Source organism: Neoarius graeffei, chromosome 9, assembly GCF_027579695.1.
Source record: "Neoarius graeffei isolate fNeoGra1 chromosome 9, fNeoGra1.pri, whole genome shotgun sequence".
Classification (NCBI taxonomy): domain Eukaryota; kingdom Metazoa; phylum Chordata; class Actinopteri; order Siluriformes; family Ariidae; genus Neoarius; species Neoarius graeffei.
The window spans coordinates 83,357,114-83,379,827 of record NC_083577.1 but is presented as its reverse complement, the minus strand read 5'-3'; the positions used below and the strand labels follow the sequence as shown (position 1 = coordinate 83,379,827).

At 40.7% G+C, this 22,714-nt stretch overlaps 1 protein-coding gene across 2 annotated transcripts in view; it reads right to left on the bottom strand.

The window, feature by feature from the left end:
- The window catches only part of slc37a1 (solute carrier family 37 member 1), a 47,626-nt gene extending 25,223 nt beyond the window's left edge, over positions 1–22,403 (bottom strand). Inside the window, exons 1-3 of one of the 2 annotated variants that reach the window (XM_060930391.1) lie at positions 22,245–22,403; positions 13,557–13,787; positions 1,388–1,469 (exon numbers count right to left, since the gene is read on the bottom strand). In XM_060930391.1, the coding sequence (XP_060786374.1) occupies positions 1,388–1,469; positions 13,557–13,612 (138 nt within the window). In that variant the 5' untranslated portion in view covers positions 13,613–13,787; positions 22,245–22,403. Of the gene's footprint in view, positions 1–1,387; positions 1,470–13,556; positions 13,788–21,975; positions 22,121–22,244 lie in introns of those variants that run through there. The other variant, XM_060930392.1, reaches the window with a different exon arrangement.
- Between the last annotated feature and the right edge of the window lie 311 nt (positions 22,404–22,714).

Here is a 22,714-nt window from a genome sequence, read left to right as displayed (position 1 = left end):
AAATGCAGAGAGGAATTTCACAAGCATGTGATGAATAAAGTTGCTGTTCTTCTACACACCCGCATGCGTCTCCGGTCAGGAAGCTACACAAGCGGAATAAAGACCATTGGCCTCTTCAATCCTATAAAGCACAGCTGGGTAATATGATGAGAACATGGATGCTGTGATAAATTTTATCGCCTATGATTTTTTAAGATAAATGTGAATATCATGATAACTTCTTAAATTTAAACAAATACAAACCGATTGGAAGCAGCTCATGTGATATTCAAATTCAGTACGTCATATAAAATTGTAAAATGGACAACTTTTACAACTGTTGAGAAAGCCTTCAGGAATCGTGATATGATATTTCTATTACGACGGTGCTCTTACTCCTGTTATTATCATTATTATTTTAAAGACCACATTGTTTTGTGAATTGAAATGAAACCACGACCAGTCTTCATTAAAGTAACAAGACTGTAAGACCAGGATACTTATTTTGGCTTCAGTAGATTTGATTAAATATGAAAGTACAGAAAATGACATCAGTTAAAGCACAGACCATCAAAGCTGTCCTGCCTTTCAGATTTTTCAAGTGTAGCTCATAAAAAGAATTTTCCCGACACCCAAATATGATTTTTGTTTAGTGACCGAAAGCTACTGAATTCAAAATCACAGACTTCCAATTTTATTAGCTTTTTTTTTTTTAAATAGAACAATTAATGAATTTAGAGCCACATGGCCATAAAACTCTGCTATTTTTTCCTGCTTCACCATGACGCAATACAAGATACTACGTCATGCATCACATGGTGGGCTTTCTCCGTTCGTGCAAGGCATTGTGGGATAGAAATTTGAAACAGGAGAGAAAAATAGAGGACGTGAGTATGCGAATGAAACGTGAAAGACCGACTACAGTAACGGAAAAAAGCGAGAAGAAAAGACGTTATGTTCTATACGAAGGAAAGGAAACACAGGACCAAACTAATAAATATCGGCGCTCAGCGAGCACCTCGGTGTGATCAGCTGTTCGTTTAGCGACAGAATGATGGAACTGTCAGTGCACGCTCAAAGGGAAACCTGTAGATGGCAGTAATGCAACACTGTGGATGCCAGCTGCCGTAAAACCCAAAAGAAGAAGAAGGTGGTAAACCTGTGCATGCGCACACGGACTTCCTCTGTCTGCTTGACTGCGCCAAGCGAGCGATTTCATGCACATTATTTGCTTTAATCCCCTCAAATTAAATAACTTCCCAGCCACAGAATGGCCTGATATTTTGTGAGATATTACAGAAATAAACAGATATCACAATGACCACATTTCAGACGGAACTAAATTTCACCGATTTTATGAAATCTGGTTTATTTATTTAAATTGCAGGGGTGTGCATGTGTGTGTTACCTTTACAATGCTGATGGGCTTCCTGGAAAGGTGGAAACTGGTGTAGAGTAAGAAGGTTAGGACAAATGTGAAGGCTCGGTACCTACACACACACACACACACACACACACACACACACACGAATATAAGAGAAGAGAGACAGATGTGAACATTTACATTTAGTTGACTGTCTTTTATCCAAAGTGATGCAAACAGATGAAGGGGTAATAAACTACTCAATTCGATCGTTTTCCACCCTCGAGCACATTCAAAACAGCTGAAGCCGACCAAAGCCAAGAGGAATAACAATGACAGGATTAAACTACAAAATAAAGCTCGATTCACACACAAGACTGATTTAGTGATTTTAATAAAAAGAAAGAGAGTCACTTGATGGGTGAAGATTACGCTCCATTGTTTGTTGAAGAGCTTTTCACTGAGTGTACCCTCAGTAAGTGTCAGACAAGAGAATGAAATTTTGGCAGGCTGAAATGAAGCACTATAAATATATTTTCAGTAAGCACTTTATCCTGGTCAGGGATACGGTGGATATGGAGGATATTGTGGGAACACTGAGTGTGAGGTGGGAAACCATCATGGATCAGATGCGGATCCATCGTAAGGCCATCCATCCATCCATCCATCCATCCATCCATCCATCCATCCATCCATCCCTCACCCACCCACCCCGGGGCAATTTAAACTCGCCAATCCGCCTTCTGGTGCGTTTTTGGGAAATCCATGTGGACGTGACGAGAACATATTTAAAAAAAAAAAAAAAAAAAAAACACGCCACACAGACAGGAAACCTGAGCTCAGGGTCGACTGTACAACCTTTTAAAATTCACTGTCAAAATTCATCTTAAAAAGCTTGCAACATTAATCATAAAATAAACCCTCAGACACGCATCACATTTCTGATGTATGCAAAAAATTCCCTGTGAAACACAAGCAATAAATACAGAGAAATACAAAACCGAGTGAGTTATTAGATGTTTACAGGAACACTGGAGGCAATGGAGATAAACAACTTCGGGAGCGACTGGTGAAGCTCTGTGTCGTAACGACAAACTACAGGGCAGCTGGTTGTGCGGTCAAAACACCACATTCATTCAGAGAAAACGTGTCCTGCCCGTGTTTGTCTTTACAAGAATATTAAACAAAAAGTACAATATTACCAGAAAGAAAATATTTAATAAAACACGAAAGAAAAAAAAAAAAAACTTGCACAAAAAAGTTAAAGCTGTACTGCCTTTCAGATTTTTTCAAGTGTAGGTCATAAAAAGAATTTTCCCCGACACGCAATTATTTTTGTTTAGTGGTTAATATTTGGTGTGAGACGACCCTTTGCTTAAATAAATAAATAAAAGTATTCTCCGGTCCAGCGAGTGCAGTTTTATGCGGAAATGAGCTGTAGGTTTTGCGGAGCATCTTACAGAACCAGCCACAGTTCTTCTGGACACTTTGACTCGCTTCTTCATTTTGCACCAAAAATTTCCCAGTAGCCTTCATTATGTTTTCTTTTTTAATCTGGAAAGTGCTCGCTTATGGAATATGCTGCTCAGACATATTACAGACATGTTTTTTTCTGTAGCGTTTAATTTTGTGCTGGAAAATGAAACGAACATTTGAACTCAAATGTTTTTGTAATGTTTTGACTCAATAATGAGAAGTCACAAAATAGAAATCTATAACAAAATTTGAATGAAAATAAAAACACAGTACTTGAGACTTTTGCACAGGACTGTACGTCTCAACAAAAAACACAACACCGCAAAAAAAAAAAAACAGGTCAATATAGCAAGATAACTCAAATTAATGAATTATTATAATGAAATATTAAAGTCAAAGCCACAAAACAGGGCAGTACGGTGGTGTAGCGGTTAGCACCGTTGCCTCACAGCAAGAAGGTACGGGTTCGAGCCCCGTGGCTGGTGAGGGCCTTTCTGTGTGGAGTTTGCATGTTCTCCCCGTGTCCGCGTGGGTTTCCTCCGGGTGCTCCGGTTTCCCCCACAGTCCAAAGACATGCAGGTTAGGTTAACTGGTGACTCTAAATTGAGTGTAGGTGTGAATGTGAGTGTGAATGGTTGTCTGTGTCTATGTGTCAGCCCTGTGATGACCTGGCGACTTGTCCAGGGTGTACCCCGCCTTTCGCCCGTAGTCAGCTGGGATAGGCTCCAGCTCACTCGTGACCCTATACAGGATAAGCGGTTATGGATAATGGAAGCCACAATACAGCACTTTTTGAATCACACTTCAACTTGCAGTTTGGTAACCATTAGGGTTATTTAATTTTAAAAAAAAAACCTTTCCCTGGTTGGCACGCTCCTTTGTTTAGTGGTTTGACTTCTTGCTCTGTCATTTTATGCAGCACGAAAACAGATGCAAGCAGCAGCAGGAAGCTCTGGGAGATTTTACTAACCATGCAAACATGAGTCTTTCATCACACCTACTTGCCACGCAGTAAAAGTCCACAGCCTGTGTATCCAGCAAACAAATCAGCACACGGTGAAGCTTCACAGCAGAGTGAGAATGGACTAACCCGTCCCTCAGGGTGGACTCAGCACGCTGGACACCGTGGACAGGACACTCGCAAATGCTTCACTGTCCAACCTCCAGTGCAGACTCCTCAAGAACACTCAGTTTTTTTGTTTTAGATTCATTTTAAACGCCAACAGAGTCCATTTTGCTTAAAGTGAAGATGATGTCATGAACTGGAACAGTGCTGAATGAGATTAATATTTCATTTTACTATTCACTTTTAAATGAGTTAATGATGATTTTCATCATTTTAAATCAGGCTAGATACTGTACTTCTACTGCTTGCTTTAAAAATGATGAAGCCACCAAGATGCATCGTGTGTATAATGCATGTGCATTTCCTCTCTAAACTCTTCTTCTCTATTGGGGTATAATGTCGATCACTCCGTAAAGGAATATTATGAACGGTGGTGGAGTCTGAGGTGACAGATTGGTATCAAAGCCAAAATGGTGGCCATCAAACCAAATCACACAAAGCTAGACAGCCTTTCGATTTCATAAAATCAGTGAAATTTAGTTCCGTCTGAAATGTGGTGATTGTGATACATGTTTATTTCTGTAATATCTCACAAAATATCAGGCCATTCTGTGGCTGGGAAGTTATTTAATTTGAGGGGATTAAAGCAAATAATGTGTATGAAATTGCTTGATTTGCGCAGTCAAGCAGACAGAGGAAGTCCGTGTGCGCATGCGCAGGTTTACCTTCTTCTTCTTTTGGGTTTTACAGCAGCTGGCATCCACAGTGTTGCATTACTGCCATCTACAGGTTTACCTTTGAGCGTGCACTGACAGTTCCATCATTCTGTCACTAAACGAACAGCTGATCACACCGAGGTGCTCGCTGAGCGCCCATATTTATTAGTTTGGTCCTGTGTTTCCTTTCCTTCGTATATAACATAACGTCTTTTCTTCTCGCTTTCTTTCCGTTACTGTAGTCGGTCTTTCTCGTTTCATTCGCACACTCACGTCCTCCATTTTTCTCTCCTGTTTCAAATTTGTATCCCATAATGCCTTGTGCGAACGGGGAAAGCCCACCACATGATGTGTGACGTAGTAGCTTGTATTGTGAAGCAGGAAAAAAATAGCGGAGAATTATAGGGCCACATGGCCTTAAATTCATTAATTGTTTCATTTTTAAAAAGCTAATAAAATTGGAAGTCTGATTCAAATTCAGTAGCTTTCAGTCCACTAAACAAAAATAATTGGGTGTCAGGAAAATTCTTTTTATGACCTACACTTGAAAAATCTGAAAGGCAGTCTAGCTTTAACTGGTTAATAAATATTATTCTATCTACTTTCACTGGATATGAGCAATCGCGGGCTCTGATTGGCTATTCTACTACTAGGATATCAGCTCATATACTGTGAATAGAGAAAAACAGAGTGAAATAAAAACTCTACTTGAAAACAAAACCTCAAAAATACAAAAGCAACAACAACAAAAAAAATGGAATAAAATTATTTGATAGGAAGAATTTGTTTTTGCCAAGAATTATCACCACGTTTTTCACAAATTGCTCCTGTCATTTCACCGGTTTGTTTACATTCTAAGCAGAAATGATTTTGTTGGATGGTTTTGTATAAAGTTTTTATTTATTGAATTTGCAAAAAGTAACAAAAATGCTCTGTTTCTCAAAATCCAGTGAATGTGGATAGAATTAAACTGAGTGGAATAACTCTCTCGTCGTACATAGATTCAGGGCTCGACATTAACGCTTGTCCGGGATAAGTGATACTTAATGTCGGACAAGTTCATCGTCTCAGTTACTTGTCCGATCGGACAAGTGCCAAAATACGCTGATATTCGGGTTACATATCAAATTTATCAGTTTATTCACATGATTTCCGAAGCATCTCACTCGACATGTTGTTTTGATGAATCGCCGGATGTTTCTATTCGGAAAGAGCGATGTGCGCATGTGCAATATTCCACTTGCGAAACCGGCCAATACCGCTTCGTGTATTTGAGCTGAAAAGTAAACGGTCGTTTATGATTGGTTTTAATCGTGTCATACACGTGGATTTATTGACATTTCTGTTGGCGGGATCATTATTCAACTGTATATTTACGTTGAGTACACTACCGTTCAAAAGTTTGGGGTCACCCAAACAATTTTGTGTTTTCCATGAAAAGTCACACTTTTATTTCCCACCATAAGTTGTAAAATGAATAGAAAATATAGTCAAGACATTTTTCTGGCCATTTTGAGCATTTAATCGACCCCACAAATGTGATGCTCCAGAAACTCAATCTGCTCAAAGGAAGGTCAGTTTTATAGCTTCTCTAAAGAGCTCAACTGTTTTCAGCTGTGCTAACATGATTGTACAAGGGTTTTCTAATCATCCATTAGCCTTCTGAGGCAATGAGCAAACACATTGTACCATTAGAACACTGGAGTGAGAGTTGCTGGAAATGGGCCTCTATACACCTATGGAGATATTGCACCAAAAATCAGACATTTGCAGCTAGAATAGTCATTTACCACATTAGCAATGTATAGAGTGGATTTCTGATTAGTTTAAAGTGATCTGCATTGAAAAGAACAGTGCTTTTCTTTCAAAAATAAGGACATTTCAAAGTGACCCCAAACTTTTGAACGGTAGTGTATGTGGTAATTTCCAAATCTTTGAATTGTTGTTGATGGTGTTCATTATACAGCCGAGCGCGTGCTGGCGGGGAATGTGCGCCTGCATGCGTGTGGATTGACAGGGAGTGAGGTAGGAGTGGGGAAAGTTATTTATGAAATACCAAGCTGTCAAATGGCTGCTAATTAGGTTACCATTAATTAACTAATTAGTCATGAGAGTTTAGGGATTTGAAACATAGGGCTCTATAATTTAGATATAATTATGGATTATTTGAAATTATCTTTTTTTTGACCATTAAATACCATACAGGAGCCACACTGAATAATTAGACAACAACAATTAATCAGTGGAGGATATATATTCAAAATTAATAATTAAAAAAATATATATATAAATTTTCTGGTTTTCAATTTCTCATAAATAAATTAATGATTGACGGAGTCCAATTGATGGAGCAGAACTCAAGGGTTGATATAGATGAATAGAAACTTTATTTGTATCCATTCATCTGTGAGTCAAGAGAGGTGTGGAGGTTTTCATAAGATATATTATCTTGTCATTTGATAACTAGATTTCAGTGTATAATAATCAGTGATTTACAGTATTAATCAGTCAATTTTGTTATCAGTTGTTTTTATTTGTAGCACTGTTATTTGTTTCTCTTGTCCAAACTAGTGATATCTCAAGTCATAAATTTTATGATAATGTGACTTTTTGTGATATTTGTTACTGAACTTTGTTCAGTAACTTTGTAACTGAACTGAACTTTGTTACTGAACTAATTTCTACTCTATTGGAATATATTGCTTCTGAACTTCAGCAGAATAATTGGTGATTTATGGTATCAATCAGTCTGTTTTACTATATTTCTGAACTTTTGCCTCAGTATATCAAGTATTGATGACTTTTGATTCATAGATATTATGCATATGTTGTGAATTCAGAAACAAATGCCATAAAGATTGTTGGGTTACAAATAGTTTGTGGGTTTTTTTCCTCAAATATTTCTTCGGACAAGTCAACTTCACATTCGGACAAGTAAATTTCCTTTCAACTTGCCCGACAGGACAAGCGGTTTCAAAAGTTAATGTAGAGCCCTGGGATTATAGACAACTCGGTGCTACACGCCTCGTCGGCTATCAGCTCATGTACGACTCGATTTCGTGGAATAACTGTTAAATAACCCTACGAGAGATACAGTATTAACATAAGGTTAACATTAAACACAGGTCACATACTGTATTAAAATGCATTTTGTTTTGTTCAAAAACTTTATCACTTTCTATTAAACAATATTTTCCAGGTTGACCAGTGAGTAAGTTCGTAAGTGTATGCGTAAATAAGTCGGGTAATTATGTAAGCAAGTATGTCAGTAAAGAAGTACTTAAGTAAGTAAGGCAGGAAACCAAAGAAGTCAATAAGCAAGTCAGTGATTACGTAAGCAGGTAAGCAAGCACAACCTCAAACCAGAAAAAGTTGGGACGGTATGTTGAAATTTAAATAAAAACAGAATTATTTGTAATTAATCTTTGGCCTGTATTTCACCCAAAACAATACAACAGCACATTATTTGATATTTTACCTCATTAATTTTTTTTTTCAAAAAATAAAAAAAAAAAACACTTCAATTTTGATTCTCGCAACTTATTTTATTTTTTAAAAATGTTGGGACGGTAAAGCATTTACCACTTTATAATGTTCACGTTCCTTCTCACAACACTTAAAAGATGTTTAGGGACTCTAGATACCAAGTGATGAAGTGTTTCAGGTCTTACTTTGTCCCATTCTTCCTGCAAACAAGTCTGAAGGTGTGCAACAGTACGGGATCATCATCATCATATTTTTTGGTTTCAAAATTCTCCACACATTCTCTATTGGGGCCAGATGGGACACACCCTCTTCTTCCACAGCCACGCCTTTGTAATATGTTCAGAATTTGGTTTTGCATCGTGTTGCTGAAATCTCCCTGGAAAAGATGTCGTCTTGAAGGCAGCATTTATTGCTCCAAAACCTCACTGTACTTTTCAGCATTAAAGTCAATGGCACTTACACAGCTTCCTTTTTGCACAGTAAGGTCTTAACTGGCGTTTGTGGATGTAACTCTGTATTGTAGCTTTACAAAGGTTTGCCAAAGTAATCCTGAGCCCATGTGGTTCTATCAGCTATAGATGAATGAAGGTCCTTGATGCAGTGCCATCTGAGGGATCGGAGATCACAGGGGTTCAGATTAGGCTTGAACCCTTTGCCCTTTACGCACAAATTCCTCCAGACTCCTTGAATCGTTTAATATTATGCACTGTAGAGAGTGAAATATAAAACAAACAAAAAAAATCCCTTCCTATCTTTCTTTGAGGAACATTGTTTTACAACATTTCAAGAATTTTCCTCAGGAATTTGTGGACAAACTGGAGATCCTCGGCCCATCTTTCCTCCTCAAAGACTTTCCTGGATACTGATTTTGCACCAAATCACATCATTTAATTGTTTGACCTCATCACTCAGCCTAAATTGCCCCATCGCAAGTTTTTTGGGAATGTGTTGCAGGCCTGAAACGCAGGAATGGATGTATATTAACAAATGAAATGAGGTTGACTAACAAACCATGAAACATCGTGTGTTCAGACTGTCTGCAATAAAATACAAGTCAAAATAAATTTAGCACAACTAAGTAAAGAGAAACGACAGGCCATCATTACTTTAAGACGTGACGTGTCTTTTAATTAATAAAAAAAAAAAACAGAAAAAACTATTAAATTAGACGGTGTGTCCAAACTTTAAGTAAGCCGATAAATAAGTACATAATTGAGTAAGTAATGATGCAAGTCAGTATGTGATTAAATAAGCAAGTAGGTCACAATCTAAAAATACATGTACTTGTGTCAACTTTGTCTTATTACTTTAGTGCTCAGCAGTGTGTGTAAATAAAGTAAAGCAAATTGTCGTCCGGTACTTCCTTCATTCCCTCTTGCTCCTGTGCCAGGTGTTTGTTCCGAGGGTGTGTGAAGTACATTATATACACACATCGGATGATAAAGGCTTTCCCAGAAATCAAGTCAATCTACAGTCCATGCGTCACACCGCAGCCGATCCGTCCACCTACGGTATAGCCAGGACACAGCAGGCAATCGATAACGACCTCGTCTTTATTTTTTATGACCTATTCACAGGACTAACGCTGGCCTTTGGTTACCTTCAAACGCTACGGCCTTTTAAAATCCTGTTCATTTTCCAAACAAAAGACTGAGCTCAAATCTCGCATTGTGATAAATGGAGCAAAACCTACACTCAAATTGAGACTAGAACATCTCATGGCTCGGTAAAAAGACCATTTCACACAGCTTTCTCTCACAAATACTGGACAGCTGAGAGATAGGGAAATAAATATTGTAAAATCGGAAATACATTTAGCGAATCATCTCACAATGATTGCGTGATTAGAAACCAGAACGTCAAGGGCGTAGTCGCTCATCTGGCCTGCCATCAAAACAACCACGACAAACAAAACATCAACCAGACCTGAAAATGTGACGATGTGAGAGAGGACCGACCTCCACGACAGGAAAATCAACAAAGAACTACATTTTGTCCCCTGAGGGAAGATCGACCCAAAACATCGATCAGAACTGAATTCGGAGGAGAACTTCAAAAGGAGATACAATTCCAGTCAGAAGAACATTCGGGAAGTTGACCTATTTACTAATTTCTTAGCAAAAATTTGACCATACAACGACCAAGTGCTGTGCAGAAGGTCGAGTTCTTTCAAATAAAACAATCAGAACTGAAATCTGTAGAGAACTGACAGAGGAGACACGATTTAACCGAAAATAAAACACGAGTTGTAAACAAAAATGGTTTACAACAGGAAAATCAACAAAAACGACTGAGTTTTGTTCCCTGAGGGAAGATCGACCCAAAACAGAAATCGAGTAAGAACTGCGAGACGAGATACTATTCTAATAAGTCCGAAAATTCATTAAGTTGACCTAATTAGCAGTTCATTAGCAAAAAAATGACCCAAGTGTTATGCAGAAAGTTTAGATTTTTCAAATAAAACAAAACAACCGGAACTGAAATCCATTGAGAATTGAAGGAGATACGATTCAACTGAAAATAAACAAAGCTGTAAACAAATTGTTTACAACAAGAAAATCAACAGCCAACCAAGTTTCGTTCCTCAAGAGAAGATCGACTCAAAACATCGATCAGAACTGGAATTGGATGAGAAATCAGAGAGGAGATACAATTCTAATGAGAGACCTGGGAAATTAGTTAATTTGGCCTAATTAGTAACTCATTAGCAAAAAATTTGACAAAACAAACAACGGCCAAGTTTTGTGCAGACTGAGGAGTTTCTTTCAAACAAAACAAACAACAGAAATCCGTGGAGAACTGACGGATTTAACTCAATTGTGGATGACGGACGCGATGCCACGCCACGGCAACAGGTGATCGGCGTTCTACCGAGATGATCTAATAAAGGCACGTTACGATGTGCCTTGTGGAATGGGAAGGACTTTGATTGAAGCCCCGTTTGTTCAATTGGCAGCTGGTGCACTTTGCTTACAACTAAAGGATTTTGTTCATTTGGGAAATTTAATAAACTTAAAAACACCTACTATATCGTAATACTAAAGCTACTAAACATGAAGCGTTGGACACTTTTTGCACTCGGCCTGCTCCAGTGGAGAGTTAGTCTTGGAGTTGAGAAGTCACTAACCTAGAAAAACGACATACTAAATAATTATTTATACAACGCATCATGGGCGGCACGGTGGTGTAGTGGTTAGCGCTGTCGCCTCACAGCAAGAAGGTCCGGGTTCGAGCCCCGTGGCCGGCGAGGGCCTTTCTGTGCGGAGTTTGCATGTTCTCCCCGTGTCCGCGTGGGTTTCCTCCGGGTGCTCCGGTTTCCCCCACAGTCCAAAGACATGCAGGTTAGGTTAACTGGTGACTCTAAATTGAGCGTAGGTGTGAGTGTGAGTGTGAATGGTTGTCTGTGTCTATGTGTCAGCCCTGTGATGACCTGGCGACTTGTCCAGGGTGTACCCCGCCTTTCGCCCGTAGTCAGCTGGGATAGGCTCCAGCTTGCCTGCGACCCTGTAGAACAGGATAAAGCGGCTAGAGATAATGAGATGAGATGAGGTGAGACAACGCATCATCATCCATTCATCTTCATTAACCTAGTCAGGGTGGTTTTGTATCTGGTGTCTATCCTGGTAATACTAGATACACATATTTACACAATAGTTCACACCTAGGAGCAATTTAGTGTCGCTAAATCAGCCTATGTGCATGTTTTTATCCACTTGAGAACCTGGAGGAAACCCATAAAACCCTGGGAGAACATGTGAAACTCCACACAGATAGACAGACAGACAGACAGACAGACCTGAGCTCAGGCTTGAACCAGGAGCCCTGAAGCTGTCAGGCAGCATCACAATGTATGATAAAATTTTCAGTATCAATTAAGAAATTATGTCAAAAGTAATGAGACCAAATCAGATCGATGTTGGTAAAAATCGCCCACACTGATCGAGACGTGACCACGCTCCCAGCTTAAAGCTGAACAGTATAGCTTTAGCTGATCTAAATGTCTAATGCAACCCTTTATCACGTTCAAATATTTAACTTTGAAAATTTCCACATCAACAGAAGCAAACTGGAAAAAGGCTGGATCGCGTCCCATGTGCATTTGATGAAGGTCTCTTGTCTCTGAGGTAACTCTTGTCTCCACGTGCACAGTTATGTAACAGTCAGTGGTAGCAGCATGTGTGTATGTGCGTGTGTATGTGTCTCTCGCTCTCTTTCCTGGGGCCATTGAAGCCACACAGCTGCAAGGTTTATTCCCTCACCATTCATCTGAAATTTATCATGTGCTTTAAAGACTCCTTCGCTGACAGTCCACAGATACTCAGATCATACAGATTTCAATTTTTTGAATAATCGGGGCTGTACGTTCGCATCAGAATCACTTTATTAATCCTGAATTACTTTATTAATACTGGATTCCTTAAGATGCAGTGAGACAGTCAAAGTGTCCAGAAGAACTGGCTGGTCCTGTAAGATGCTCAGTAAAACCTACAGCTCATTTCCTTATAAAACCGCACTCATTGTGCCCGAGACTACTATTTTATTTATTTATTTTTTTAAAGCAAAGGGGTCGTCTCACACCAAATATCGACTGTTTCATTTATTATGGCTTACTGTTTAGAATGTTGAAACATTTCATTATCTTTGAAGGCATCTTTGCTCTACAGCATTTCTTTATATATGCCTAAGACTGAACCTTCTCAGATCTGCACTGAGCTCCTTGGACCTTCCCATTTTACTCTGTGTTGGTCAATCCAACGAGTGCTGTAAACAAACCCTTTTTATGAAGGCACAGAGAAGCTACCAGCTGTAGTCAATCATAATCACCAACAGGAAGTTAAGTTAAGAGACCTCTTATCTCGCCAAGGCCGAGATGTTTTGCAAGTTTCAGCACCTCTGAATTAATAATTAAGAGTGTGTGTGTGTAAATTTTTGACCCTGTATGTATAATTTTGACCCTGTGTTGATTTCAGAAAACCCAAAGAAAATTAAAACTTGTGCACCAAATTCTATTTTTTTTTATTTAAGATGTATGCTGTACAATCATTCTGCCCCAGGAAAAGAACAGTTCAAAGAAATTACTGAAAGCCCAAATATTGCCATGACATTCAGGTCACTGTATGTAAACTTCTGACCACAACTGTAAGTGGATCAGATTTTAACTGACACACCCAAAAGAGGGATATAAACAGGCACTGAAGTCATGGATCGCCTAAAATATGAAGCTTGTGATTAAATGGCTGATATCGGTTACCTTAGTCAGGTAGCAATAATATCGGTTTATGATTAATGAAGTATAAAAGCCAAAACTCAGACCCACGAATAAAATACAATCATGCAGCCTTACTACAAGTACAAAGCTCAGTCCAATAACCATAAACATCAAAGACATGACTTTAATTCAGGATGCACATAGAGACAATAAAAAGAAGGATAATGGTAAGAAGAGAGAGAGAGAAAAAAAAACACTGACCATTTGTCCCGGTTAAAAGACGTCAGGAATCGAATGCAAGGAGGAACAGGAGCCATGTTCAGGGACGTAGGTGAGGTTAGCAGACGGCGGAGTGATGTCACTGAGACAGGAGAGATGACATGAGCAGACACACGATCGCGGCACTCAGCTCTGACAGGAACGGCCCTGTGACGTCATTAAGAAGGGACATGTTGCTGCACTGACGGGTTCCATCAGGCGAGTCCTCTTTTCCTAAAGATAAAGAGAGATATCAGAAGCCTTCCAATAGAGATCTTGCATGTGACGTCACAGCCGATCCAGATTGCAACAGACGCCATCTTGTCGGTCAAACGCCATATTTCCGCCTTCTACTTCATTCTGGTTCTACTTCTGCTTCTACCTTTTCTTCTGGAAAACCCTACTATATACAATTCTACTACAACAGCTGCGGCTACAAGCTCTCCCTACCTGTGCACGTTTATGTTTTTTGTGTGTATTTTTGCGTGTTGTTCGTCTGTACCGGACTTCAATATCCACTACAACCGTATGGACTTACTGGACATTGGTTTCCAGCAGAAAATGACGGTTTGTAGCAATTTCCATCGCATGCACAACGTTCCGGACGAGATAGCGAGACCAGCGGGGTCTCCGTGGATTGTTATCGGGTCTGGCAGGCGAAGGAGGCGGCGTCGGGAGCGGAAGCAAAAGCAAGGCTGCAGGCAGAGCCGGCCTGTTGACTAAGCTCAGAAAACAGCCACTCAAACCTCCACTGCCAAGCCTCTACCTCTTAAACAAGATGGACGATTTGGAATTACAGCTGGAATTACCTTATTCTATAATCGGCTGGTCAGTGCTATACTAGATACTACTGATATATCTATATCTAGACCTAAAACTGAGTTTTCACGATATCGAAGGCCACCAGCCGCCACTTACCGAGGGTCGCCTTTCTCTGTTTCAGGAGCGTTTTCCTCCCTCTTGTGGTAAACAGTACGGCCCTACAGAAACAAAAAACAGCCGAATGCGAGGGAGGAGCTTTAACTAATTAGCATAACTATGGAACTGTCACACCAAGATGGTGATGCACGGAAAACATCGTGACTCTGCATCGACACTGACTCGGAGAGTTTTGAGGTCACAGAGGTGTAATTCATGGTTGACATTCGCAAACAGATCCATGAAACAAAAGATGAATATTTATATATCTTTTCTCTGTTCCTGCTTTTGTGTTCTCGTTTCTTTCTCTGTAAGATCAAAACATTAGGTGAATAATAGCTCCATACTCGCTACCGTGGAGTTGAGCCCATGCATTCTAACGCTAAGGTAGCTAAGCACTAGCTAAAATGATTTCGTTATCTGTCCAGAAAAATGACACATCATCGAACCTTGCTCTATCTTGCAGTTGCACTCCGTGAGCAGGCTTTCCTTTTCTTTTCTTTTCCACTGGAGGGAGAGCTGAGCCAGCCATGTTTGCCAACGCCAACTTTCGGTTAAAAGTAGGTCAGACAGACACGCCCCATGGCGATCACATGATATCGTTGATCACTTGCTTTGGCGATCTCCGGAATCGTAAAACATGGAAGGCTTTTTATCTCGACAAAACATTTACACACAGGATACATGGAGTGTGTGCGCGCAGCAGCCAAACATCTCAAAACATCTCGAAACTCCAATAATAGAAAATTTTACCCAGAATTCAACTTTGCAATCAGATCCTTTAAACACTTTATCTTAATCTGATAAATCCAGAGTCGATTCCAAGAACACGGGGCAGAACACGAGAATACACTCCGGATGGAACACCAGTCTACTGCAGCTTGATGCTTCTCAGCCTTTATTTATTTTTATTTATTTTAAATATGCGAACACTTCTGCACATCTCCGTTGTGTTAAGTTTACAGACGTATCTTCGAATTTCAACAAGGTGTGATGAATCTTTGAGGGTAACGTGAAATTCTCGTCATGGCCCGTGTTCCTGGAACAGGCTGAAGATGAAGATACTGAAGAGATGGAACTCTGCTGCTGTGTTGTCGTTTTCTCGGACTGTTTCTGTCCCCGTTTGTTTGAAACGCGCTGTACTGGTGACCTCGCCTGCTAAATTGTAACTACAGTACGAGTGAAGGTCGCGGATTTGCATCTGCATTTCCTTGTCTTGAAAACTGCAATACAAAATACCAGAGAGACAAATTTTGCTCCTCTGAGGTGTATTTCAATATTTCTGTTGAATATACTAATGCATCTCAAAAAATTAGACTACCATGAAAAAGTTCCTTTTTTTCATAATTTAATTCAAAAAGGTAAACTTTCATATATTCATTACATGTAAAGTGAAATATTTAAAGCCTTTTTTGTTTTAATTTTGATGATTATGGCTTATAGCTCATGAAAATCAGAAATCCAGTATCTCAAATTATTAGAATATTCCCTAAGATCAATCAAAAAAAGGATTTACAATACAGAAATGTCCAACTTCTGAAAAGTATATTCATTTATACACTCAATACTTGGTTGGGGCTCCTTTACCATGAATTACTGTATCAATGCGGTGTGGCGTGGAGGTGATCAGTCTGTGGCACTGCTGAGGTGTTATTGAAGCCCAGGTTGCTTTGATAGTGGCCTTCAGCATATCTGTATTTTTGGGTCGGGTGTTTCTCATCTTCCTCTTGACAATACCCCGTAGATTCTCTGGGGTTCAGGTCAGGCGAGTTGGCTGGCCAATCAAACACAGTAATATCATGGTCAGCAAACCATTTGGTAGTAGTTTTGGCACTGTGGGTAGGTGCCAAGTCCTGCTGGAAAAGGAAATCAGCATCTCCAAAAAGCTCGTCAGCAGATGGAAGCATGAAGTGCTCTAAAATCTCCTGGTAGATGGCTGTGTTGACTTTGGACGATAAAATACAGTGGACCAACACCAGCAGATGACATGGCACCCCAAATCATCACAGACTGTGGAAACTTCACACTGGGCTTCAAACACCTTGGATTCTGTGCCTCTCCACTCTTCCTCCAGACTCTAGAACCGTGATTTCCAAATTAAATGCAAAATGTACTTTCATCTGAAAAGAGGACTTTGGACCACTGAGCAACAGTCCATTTCTTTCTCTCCTTAGCCCAGATAAGACACTTCTGACATTGACTCTGGCTCAGGAGTAGCTTGATATTAGGAATGCGAAAGTTGTATCCCCTTTCTTGAAGATGTCTGTTCGTGATACACTGACACCAGCCTCGGTCCACTCCTTGTGAAGCTCTCCCAAGTTCTTGAATCAACTTTTCTTGACAATCCTCTCAAGACTGTGGCCATCCCTGTTGCTTGTGCACCTTTTCCAGCCACCCTTTTCAGCAATGACCTTTTGTGGCTTACCCTCCTTGTGGAGGGCATCAGTGATCATCTTCTGGACAACAGTCAAGTCAGCAGTCTTCCCCATGATTGTGGTTGTGTGTACTGAACTAGACTGAGAGATACATTGTGTTCATACTGTTTTACTCAAACTCTAAATGAAATATTCTAATATTTTGAGATGTTTTTTTTATGTTTTTGTACTGTATGCCATACTGATTAAAATTAAAATAGAAAAATGCTTGAAACATTTGTTTATGTGTAATGAGTCTATAATATATAACATTTTCACTTTCTTAAATAACTGATGGAAAATATTGAACTTTTTCACAATATTCTAATTTTTTGAGATGCACTAGTATATGATGAGCTTCACCCATTTTTACACACCAAGCAACAGCGTACAGATGTGGAGAGACACACCTCCAATACTGAAGTTACCAGAGATCTGATCTCAGTTCTCCATTCAAAGAATCAAATTTGCTGAACTAGAAAAACAACCTGAGATGAGACCATCAACTGGATTAGGGCTGTGCGATGTCCCCTTAATTGGCATCGACGATGTTTACAGTGCAAACATCGTGATGGACGATCATATCGTGGGCGGGGGGGATTTTAATACCACGTTATTAAATATATTATTATTATTAAAAGTATTAGATACTCATCCGAGGCTTTGGCACATAAAGAAACAAAAGCGCTAGGTGATGTGGAATATTTGGTCGTGATAACGGATATGTGGTCCAGCTGCAACATGATGCCCTATATGTCAGCTACCGTACATTATGTGGACCGAGAGTGGGCAATGCAGTCCAAATGCCTGCAGACGAGTTTCATGCCAGAGACACATTCAGCGGACAATTTAGAAGACGCATTGCGCGAGACACTTGCCGAATGGAAAATAGAGGAGAAAAAGATCGCCTGTATAACAACGGGGTGAATATTGTCACAGCCATCAGGCAATTGAAATGGCCGTGGTTACTGTAAGTTGTTTTGGGCACAATTTGAACCTGGGCCTCATCTCCAATAACAATGAGTCTGCCTACCAGACCGAGATTAAATATCTCGCGGACTGGAGTGAGGAGAACAACCTCACACTCAACATCAGCGAAACGAAGGAGCTGATAGTGGACTTCAGCAGGAAGCAGCAGAGGGACCTCCAACCCATCTGTATCAACAGGGCCCAGGTAGAGATAGTGGACAATTTCAAATACCTGGGTGTCCACATCTCACAGGACCTCTCTTGGTTCTGTCATACCAACACCCTGGTTAATAAAGGCCGCCAGCACCTCTACTTCTTAAGGAGACTGAAGGACTTCAAACTCCCACTCAGGGTACTAAGGAACTTTTACTCCTGCACTATTGAGAGTGTCCTGAGTGGGAGCATCATTAACTGGATGGGAAGCACCACCAGGAGAGACCAGCTGGCTCTCATGAGGGAGGTTTGCTCTGCTGAGAGGATCATCAGGACTACCCTCCCTAACCTGCAGGACATTTATTCCAACCGCTGCAGGGATAGAGCCAGGAAGATCGGCAGCGACCCGAGCCACCCAAATAACAGACTGTTCTCCCTGCTGCCTTCAGGGAGATGCTACCGACAGCTGAAGGCCAACACTGAGAGGATGAGCTTCTTCCCTCAGGCCATCAGACTGTTGAGCTCTTCATAATGATAACAAGGTACACTACTATGCACTACTGCACTTGAGACTTTAAGGACTCGTAACCACACAATCAATCACATCTCTGCCATGTTTCCACTCATTAATATAGTTTGAGGGGGTTTTTTTTGTTTTTTTCTCCTCTTCCCCTTTATTTCTATTATTTTTAATTTATCTATATATTTTTATACTCGCAACGACCTAAGGTACATAAGAATTTCACTGTAATTACATGTGACAAAACTTGAAAGACAGTGAACCAGTGGCTACTTCCATAGATTAGACACCCAGACTAGACAAATGTTGGTATATAAAGATTATACATGCAGAGATTAGACAAGTGTCTGGAAATTATAAGGATTAGACCCCCCCAAAGATTAGACCAGGGACTGTATAATATAAGGATTCGATCCCCAGAGATTAGACCAGCGACTGTATAATATAAGGATCCGACCCCCAGAGATTAGACCAGCGACTGTATATTATAAGGATCAGACCCACAGAGATTAGACCAGCGACTGTATAATATAAGGATTCGACCCCCAGAGATTAGACCAGCGACTGTATATTATAAGGATCAGACCCCAGAGATTAGACCAGCGACTGTATAATATAAGGATCAGACCCCAGAGATTAGACCAGCGACTGTATAATATAAGGATCCGACCCCCAGAGATTAGACCAGCGACTGTATATTATAAGGATCAGACCCACAGAGATTAGACCAGCAACTGTATAATATAAGGATTCGACCCCCAGAGATTAGACCAGCGACTGTATATTATAAGGATCAGACCCCAGAGATTAGACCAGCGACTGTATAATATAAGGATCAGACCCCAGAGATTAGACCAGCGACTGTATAATATAAGGATCCGACCCCCAGAGATTAGACCAGCGACTGTATATTATAAGGATCAGACCCACAGAGATTAGACCAGCAACTGTATAATATAAGGATTCGACCCCCAGAGATTAGACCAGCGACTGTATATTATAAGGATCAGACCCCAGAGATTAGACCAGCGACTGTATAATATAAGGATCAGACCCCAGAGATTAGACCAGCGACTGTATAATATAAGGATCAGACCCACAGAGATTAGACCAGCGACTGTATAATATAAGGATCCGACCCACAGAGATTAGACCAGCGACTGTATAATATAAGGATCCGACCCACAGAGATTAGACCAGCGACTGTATAATATAAGGATCAGACCCCCAGAGATTAGACCAGCGACTGTATATTATAAGGATCCGACCCACAGAGATTAGACCAGCGACTGTATAATATAAGGATCCGACCCACAGAGATTAGACCAGCGACTGTATAATATAAGGATCAGACCCACAGAGATTAGACCAGCGACTGTATAATATAAGGATCAGACCCACAGAGATTAGACCAGCGACTGTATAATATAAGGATCCGACCCACAGAGATTAGACCAGCGACTGTATAATATAAGGATCCGACCCACAGAGATTAGACCAGCGACTGTATAATATAAGGATCCGACCCACAGAGATTAGACCAGCGACTGTATAATATAAGGATCAGACCCCCAGAGATTAGACCAGCGACTGTATAATATAAGGATCCGACCCACAGAGATTAGACCAGCGACTGTATATTATAAGGATCCGACCCACAGAGATTAGACCAGCGACTGTATAATATAAGGATCCGACCCACAGAGATTAGACCAGCGACTGTATCATATAAGGATCCGACCCACAGAGATTAGACCAGCGACTGTATATTATAAGGATCAGACCCCAGAGATTAGACCAGCGACTGTATATTATAAGGATTCGACCCCCAGAGATTAGACCAGCGACTGTATAATATAAGGATCAGACCCACAGAGATTAGACCAGCGACTGTATAATATAAGGATCCGACCCACAGAGATTAGACCAGCGACTGTATAATATAAGGATCAGACCCACAGAGATTAGACCAGCGACTGTATAATATAAGGATCCGACCCACAGAGATTAGACCAGCGACTGTATATTATAAGGATTCGACCCCCAGAGATTAGACCAGCGACTGTATAATATAAGGATCAGACCCACAGAGATTAGACCAGCGACTGTATAATATAAGGATCCGACCCACAGAGATTAGACCAGCGACTGTATAATATAAGGATCAGACCCCCAGAGATTAGACCAGCGACTGTATAATATAAGGATCCGACCCACAGAGATTAGACCAGCGACTGTATATTATAAGGATCCGACCCCCAGAGATTAGACCAGCGACTGTATAATATAAGGATCCGACCCACAGAGATTAGACCAGCGACTGTATAATATAAGGATCCGACCCACAGAGATTAGACCAGCGACTGTATATTATAAGGATCCGACCCCCAGAGATTAGACCAGCGACTGTATAATATAAGGATCCGACCCACAGAGATTAGACCAGCGACTGTATATTATAAGGATCCGACCCCCAGAGATTAGACCAGCGACTGTATAATATAAGGATCCGACCCACAGAGATTAGACCAGCGACTGTATAATATAAGGATCAGACCCACAGAGATTAGACCAGCGACTGTATAATATAAGGATCCGACCCACAGAGATTAGACCAGCGACTGTATAATATAAGGATCAGACCCCCAGAGATTAGACCAGCGACTGTATAATATAAGGATCCGACCCACAGAGATTAGACCAGCGACTGTATAATATAAGGATCAGACCCCCAGAGATTAGACCAGCGACTGTATAATATAAGGATCCGACCCACAGAGATTAGACCAGCGACTGTATAATATAAGGATCAGACCCCCAGAGATTAGACCAGCGACTGTATAATATAAGGATCCGACCCACAGAGATTAGACCAGCGACTGTATATTATAAGGATCCGACCCACAGAGATTAGACCAGCGACTGTATAATATAAGGATCCGACCCACAGAGATTAGACCAGCGACTGTATATTATAAGGATTCGACCCCCAGAGATTAGACCAGCGACTGTATAATATAAGGATCAGACCCACAGAGATTAGACCAGCGACTGTATAATATAAGGATCCGACCCCCAGAGATTAGACCAGCGACTGTATAATATAAGGATCAGACCCCCAGAGATTAGACCAGCGACTGTATAATATAAGGATCAGACCCCCAGAGATTAGACCAGCGACTGTATAATATAAGGATCCGACCCACAGAGATTAGACCAGCGACTGTATAATATAAGGATCCGACCCCCAGAGATTAGACCAGCGACTGTATAATATAAGGATTCGACCCCCAGAGATTAGACCAGGATACACTACATAACCTTGCTAGCTGTATAAAATAATCAGACAGCCTCAGTCTAATTTATGATCAGAGATATTTTCTGTGTTGATAAAACCATATTAAAAGTAAGCGTGCAGTGAAGGTGAACAGTTTGTTTTCACAGGAACCTTCTGTTCAGGTGTCGGTTGATACCGGAGACATTACAATAAACCACAGGCCGCACTCGGTAGGGTGCAGAAGAAGCTGTAGTTGTCCACTCCAGAGTGCACCACTGCAGGGAGCCAGCACACAAGTGAAATTCAGCCACAGTGTCACTGAGACTCCGCTGTCTTTCACAGAAAAACCCGCACTAAATAAACCCGGAGCGCTGAGTCACAGCAGCAGCAGCAGAGGGAAGCGTTCACCCGCTGTTTAAAGTGAATCTGACGGTTCTTACCTTATACACTCACAAAACTCCCAATTACCGCTCTGTGCCGCTCACCCGGAACTCGCGTCCACTTCCGCCTTCCCGAGGAGCAATCACAGGTCTCAAAGCAACACACACACAGGGGCGGGGCTTCACCCGGAAACGAGCCAATCAGCGCTGAGCGGAAATACGCAATAGCCAAAACACAAAAAGCGGAAGTTGAATGACCGTGGCTGTAGAGCGCGTGTGTGATCTTGAGTGTGAGTTGTCGCCGTGACGGTTTATATACAGATCACCAAGGAGTCAAATCATATGACTCAGCTTCACCAACACGAACCGACTCTTTCGGATCCCAAACGATTCACTGGCGTTCATTTCCAAACCGGAACAGGGTGCGATATTTTTGATCATATATTTGTATCTATGAATGGAAGTTTCATGATATATTACATTTCCATGAAAGTTATTTTTAATTAAATTACATTGCGAGTAACGGCATC